The sequence below is a fragment of the Thamnophis elegans genome, chromosome 10, assembly GCF_009769535.1.
Source record: "Thamnophis elegans isolate rThaEle1 chromosome 10, rThaEle1.pri, whole genome shotgun sequence".
Taxonomy (NCBI): domain Eukaryota; kingdom Metazoa; phylum Chordata; class Lepidosauria; order Squamata; family Colubridae; genus Thamnophis; species Thamnophis elegans.
This window is the reverse complement of record NC_045550.1, coordinates 11408945-11414944: the sequence shown is the minus strand read 5'-3', so window position 1 is coordinate 11414944 and position 6000 is coordinate 11408945. Positions and strand designations below refer to the sequence as shown.

Genomic DNA, 6000 nt, shown 5'->3' with positions numbered 1-6000 from the left:
CAGTGTTTCTCAACCTTGGCAACTTGAAGATGTCCGGACTTCAACTCCCAGAATTCCCCAGCCAGCATTCGCATTCGCTGGCTGGGGAATTCTGGGAGTTGAAGTCCGGACATCTTCAAGTTGCCAAGGTTGAGAAACACCGTGACCCGTCAAAACCGCGGTCCCACTAAAGCGCGCCCCGATTAAAGCGCGTACGTGACGTCATCAGCAGCGCAACAAATAAAATTTAAATTAAATTAAATTAAAATTAAAATAAAATTAAAGCAAGCCGATTCCATAAAGGTAAGGGTTAGGTTTAAGTTTAGGGTTAGGGTTAGGTTAAGGGTTAGGGTTAGGTTTAGGGTTACGTTAAGCGTTAGGGTTAGGTTTAGGGTTAGGTTAAGGGTTAGCGTTAGGTTTAGCGTTAGGTTAAGGGTTAGGTTTAGGGTTAGGTTTAGGTTTAGGGTTAGGGTTATGTTAAGGGTTAGGCTTAGGGTTAGATTTAGGGTTAGGTTTGGGGGGGTTAGGGTAAGGTTTTCGCGTTAATTTTAAATTTACCGCTCACAGCGTGCTGTTTTCGTCACGCTGTGATGATGTCACGTAAGCGCTTTCGTCGAGCGCGCTTTAGTCTACCGCGGGTTTTGTGGTGGAACCCGAGAAAACACTGCTCTAGATAAAATTGTGTCCAAACTTTTAACTTGTAACTCTTTTGAACAAAAATCTTTCACACTGCTTGTTGGTTTTTCTTCAGAGAAACGTCCTAATTCAAAAAGAAAAAAAGAAAGAAAGAAAAAGAAAAGGCAACATTCTTAAGTTTGAACGCATAGCATTAGTTATTATTATTAGCATGCTATGCTGTAGCCTCCTACATACATTTCAGAATTCCTGCACTACCCAAAAATAATGTATCTAAAAGCAACCGTGTAGAGGCACAGTGCAGAGTTTTCTTTAACTAGAATTGGGAACATCTCTTCTAAATAAGGGGTAGGATGGTTTGGTGCTTGAGCTATATACTACCCTTCTCCTGCTTGATGTTCTCCAGTTACGTTAGACTAAAGTTCTGAGAATTCTCAGCTAATGCAGCCAGTAACACTGAATTCACCCTGAAGGGCAGAAGGCTGAGAAACTGTGGCTCAGAGTAACTGTATGGAACCACAATTATAATTAAATGTTTTTAACTTAACTGAGAGACCAGGAGTTTCTCTCACAAAGTTCATCCTGAAACTCTACTTACATATTCTTCAGCTCATTGGTTGTTTTTTTTTAAGTGTTTGAAAATCTTGAAGAATTCTGTAATTTCTCAATATTTCCACTAATGTAAGAACTTCTAAATTAATTTGTAGATGTTTACATTTATATATCAAAGAAAAGGAGGAGAGTCTATGTCAAGGCTGTCAAACTCCTGGCTTGCGGGCCGGATGCATCATGCACTGGCCACGCCCATGCCTGGTTTAGCGAAGGAGGAGAGGAGTCCCAATATGTCACGTGATGCTGAGTTTGACAGCCCTGGCTATGTAAACTCAGAAATGGTTGTTTTCTAGCTATATTTTCCTTGAAGTAATGCATTATTTTCAACAAATTAAGGAGTTAAGACTTTGATTAAATCAAAATATACTTTCCTTTTAACATTCTATCTCTAAACTGCATGCTTTTTAAAAAAAGTATACTTGTTCTTGGATGTGATACTTTTATACCACAGAAAGACTTATCTTGGAATCTTACCAAATGAAAGGCTTGAATTGTCCATAGTTCTTTGTAGATCAGACAAGCTGAGATAAGCCACTGCTCATGCTGGAAAGTCATGCATCACATTATCTTTCTCATGAATGAGGTAAACTGCCATATCTTGTTCATAAAAATGTACATGTTCCACATTAAAGACTCACTCCAACTGGAGTTTCCCCAAGCACTAACACTTCAACATAGCCTGGTTTTGTTACCTCACTGTGGCAAACTCATCCTTATCCCCCTTTTACTCTCAAGAAAAGTCTAACTTTTGCGTATAAAAAAATTACATTTTGTGGAGAAGGAGCTGGAGGACTACTTCAGCTTCATCACAGAGAGCCAAGGGAACAAATACACAAACAAAACCTCCCAGAACCTTGGGATTAGCCTTTTGTTCAAGACCAGAAAACAGAAAGCAGGGATCCAGAGTTATCCCTTCTGAGGTACATATTGCCATCATACCCATAATGCAGTGCAAAGTGCTGCTGCAGATAAAACATTTGTTCAAGCTTTAACAGTTGAAATTAAAAAAAAAAAAAAAGAGTATGTACAAATCAAATATGCAGTTCTCTCCAGTTGCCTCCTGAAATGGTACAAGCTACAAGTGTGTAACATTGATTTCAAGTAGCTTGTTATTCAGAGGTAAGCACCATTTCAGTCGTATTTGAAAATCTACGATACCATCCCAATTATCATTCAGAGAACTGATTGATTAAAATCAGTACCAACATTTCTCTGTTGCCACTAGGCAGCACAGAGGGTATGGGCATACAACCTGGTTCACAATCTCTTGCCAAATCTTCAGCCATTATATACTAGCGTTTCAATTCTGAATAGAAATCACATGTTGAAAAGCATCCCCCCCCCCATTCTTTACAATCATTACCAAAGCCAACAACATAATACAATAAACATTTGACTTGCCAACAGTGTGGAAGGGAACTGAGTTAAAATGCATCTTGATTTTTATTTTCCTAAATGTAATCAAAGAAGGTAAGAAAATCTGGCAACTTTGCAGCATGTTTAATCAAATCACAGTTTTAAGATACATTTTGTGGTCTGTACTATTGAGGGATTAAGCAGATGAATTATCTGGAATGGGAAGAGTCAGGCCTATGACTGGCCTTCAAAGACAAACCTTGGTGTTTTTTCCCCCGAGATGGAAATACTGTTTAAATGTTCACTATTTACCGACCAAACATTCTGAACAAAATCTAACGGCACAGATTTCCAACAGCATAGTCACATATCAGAAAGTGCAAAAAAAAAAAATCTACTAAAAACAGAGAACAAAACAACAACACCACTCTAAAATCCTTTCAGAGGAAGTTGCTCTTCTTGGCTATCAACTTTTAGCATTTAATGATCTTTATAAACCAAATCTCAAAAAGATACAGTCGTCACGAGAATCATTAAAAAAAAACCCACCTCTTTTCAAGATTGATCACATTGTTCCAAAGTAGCCCAAATAGCAGCAAACAGACATTTTATTACATGGCAAGAAATAAGTCCAAACACCTCTTCTAGGTATAGTGCATCGAAGACCTGAGTATCAGAACAACCTGACTGAGTCTCAGGCTACCCTCCCTTCCAATGCCATTCCAAAGTCCTCTCCAATTGGACAGGTTTCTAGTAGAGTTACTATCTGCATCCTCTTGAGCTCGCACATGATGCTGAACCATCTGCAAAAGTCCAGAGAAGAGAGTGAAACATCACTTTAAAATCCCTCTCACGTTACTTACAGTTCTTTTTTAAAAAAATGCCCCTCCCCTTCATCTTTTACTAAGAATACAAGTAGTCCTCGACTTACAACAGTTCATTTAGCGGCCATTCAAAATTACAACGGCCCTGAAAGAAAGTGACTTACGACCGATTTCTTTTACAGTTATAACCTTTGCAAGCTCCCAATAATTGCGTGATCAAACCTCAGTAAGCGGGGTAACCGACTCACCTTTATGACCATTGCAGGTCGTGGGTCATGGGATAACCACTTCTGACCTTTTGATGAGCAAAGCCGAGGTGGAAGCCAGATTCACTGAACAGCTGAGCTATAACTTACCAACTGCAGTGATTCACTTAACAACAGTGGCAAGAAGGGTTGTAAAATGCGGCAAAACTCACTTAACAAATATCTCACTTAACAACTGAAATTTGGAGGTCCATTGTGGTCGTACATCAAGGACTCCCTGTACTGGGGGGCCCAGAAACAGAAACTCAGAAATGGTATATAGTTATCCAGTGTATCACAAATCTCTCGCCAGGCAGCAACAACACCTGGCTGAATTTCTGTGAGTTAGCAAACTAAGCACAGCTGGTTCAAATTTAGGTATGGAGAACCACCAAGGTATTCCTGTGCTATAGATTAGGTTGAAAAGCAAATAACCACCCAAAAGGAAAGCATTTGGAAAACCCTTTCTTTGTATTTTTGTTTAAAAAAACAAACCCACCCAAACACTCCACCTACATAAAAGGGTCCAGAAAGTACCAAGACGTTTAATTCAAATTAAAGGAAATTTTACAAGCATCCAAGGATACCCATGTTGCAATAGATACCAGAACAGTCTGATGTATCAGGGGGGGGACACTGACCTGGCCACCAACAGACACTATCAATTCCTTATTGTTGTATTTCAGATAAACATGATCTCCGTAAAAAGCAAATATTTTTAGTCATCAAATAGTCAATATATTTAGAATACATGTAATAATTTTTCAATCATTTCAATAATGTACTATTATGTGCTTATTCTGTGGATCTGTAGGGACCTTGAGGGCTTCCTTAAAAAGTATTGGGAGGATTTTGAAGAAATCTGAATATTCTCTCAGTGAAAAAAGTTCATATGTATTACCTTATAGTATCACCTATAATTAAAGAGACTAGTAGTTTAAGTTACTTACTATAGGTTAATTTCTCCAGCTCGCTTACGTGATTGGTCACCTCTAAAAAAAGAAAACCGGATATATATTTTTTAATATACTGTACTTATTTACCCATTCATTCAATTTAGGCCTACCTTTCGATAGATAGTCATTCAAGATGAATAATAAGCAACATAAGATAATAAATAATATTTGAAAACCAGAAGAAAAAAAACAGCTAAAATAATGCTCAGTTCAAGTAATCAGTTCTTGCTGAAGTGGGAATAAATAACAATTTCTAAGGAAGTGTTTCCAAAGTTTAGCAGTAATATAGAAGAAAACCCACTGCTGTGTGCCCCAAGGACTCCAAACTAGAGCTTTTCTTGAGAGGATTTCTCTTGCCAAAACTAATGCCAGGTTTAGAATCCCCTTAGAATTTGAAAGTTTAAAAAGACTCTGCTGAATTATGGTTAGAAAGCAAATGAAAACTAATGTAGATATTTTAACATGTACATAATACGAACCTATTATCATGTGCTAATTAACAGTCTAATCCAGTGTTTCTCAACCTTGGCGACTTTAAGTCCAGTGGACTTCAACTCCCAGAATCCCCCAGCCAGCACAGCTGGCTGGGAATTCTGGGAGTTGAAGTCCACAGGACTTAAAGTCGCCAAGGTGAGAAACACTGGTCTAATCTATACGTTCATAGTCAGAACACATCAGCCTAGACTTCAAAATTAATCCAATCAAGCCTTTATTTTTAACAACGTCCGTAGACATTTTAAATAAATGCATCTAAGTCAGGGATTCCTGCTGAAGTGCAAATCTTTTCTTTAATATTAAGGCCCGATATTTCATGACTTGGGTGACAAATTATATTTTATTCATAAGAGACAATGGATGAAGTAAGAAAAAAACCACAAGTGAGTATCTTTGCATAGGTGTAACAATTAGATAATCCTTGCCCTGTTGGATTACCATTCCAGACATATTTCCTTACCCTAAACAGAGAAAAGGAATGATCAGGGGAAGGGAAAAAAAATGCAGTAGGAACAGGAGCAATTTCAAAGTTCCTGCCATCTTCCCCACTGTGTGTTTTTGTTGGAATCTGACAAGGAGCATCAGAAATCTTCCCTCCCTTCCTTTCTCTTTCCTTCCCCTTCTGCTTTCCAGGAGTCAGGGAAGTGCTGGGTAGGAACAAAGGATTGTGAAACTGGCTGGGAAACTGTTGAAAATGAATCCACATGACTGCAGCAGCAGCCAGCAGCAGCCAGCAGCAGTCAATAGCGCTGAAGCAGCAATAACCTCCCCAAATTTCATTCCATTAGGATTCAGAGTCCTGGATTTTGGACACCTGTTATAAATTAGCTCATCTGAGCTACCTTGGTTCAAAAATTATTGCTCTATGATGCACCATTTTACCCATGTAAAAGTCAT

At 38.5% G+C, this 6000-nt stretch overlaps 1 protein-coding gene across 1 annotated transcript in view; it reads right to left on the bottom strand.

Annotated features, from left to right (window-relative positions):
* Nucleotides 1-2651: 2651 nt before the first annotated feature.
* The window catches only part of CACUL1 (CDK2 associated cullin domain 1), a 39169-nt gene continuing 35820 nt past the window's right edge, over nucleotides 2652-6000 (bottom strand). The window contains 3 exon segments of the mRNA XM_032225682.1: nucleotides 2652-3386; nucleotides 4603-4613; nucleotides 4615-4644. Of these exon segments, the coding sequence (XP_032081573.1) occupies nucleotides 3346-3386; nucleotides 4603-4613; nucleotides 4615-4644 (82 nt within the window). The 3' untranslated portion in view covers nucleotides 2652-3345.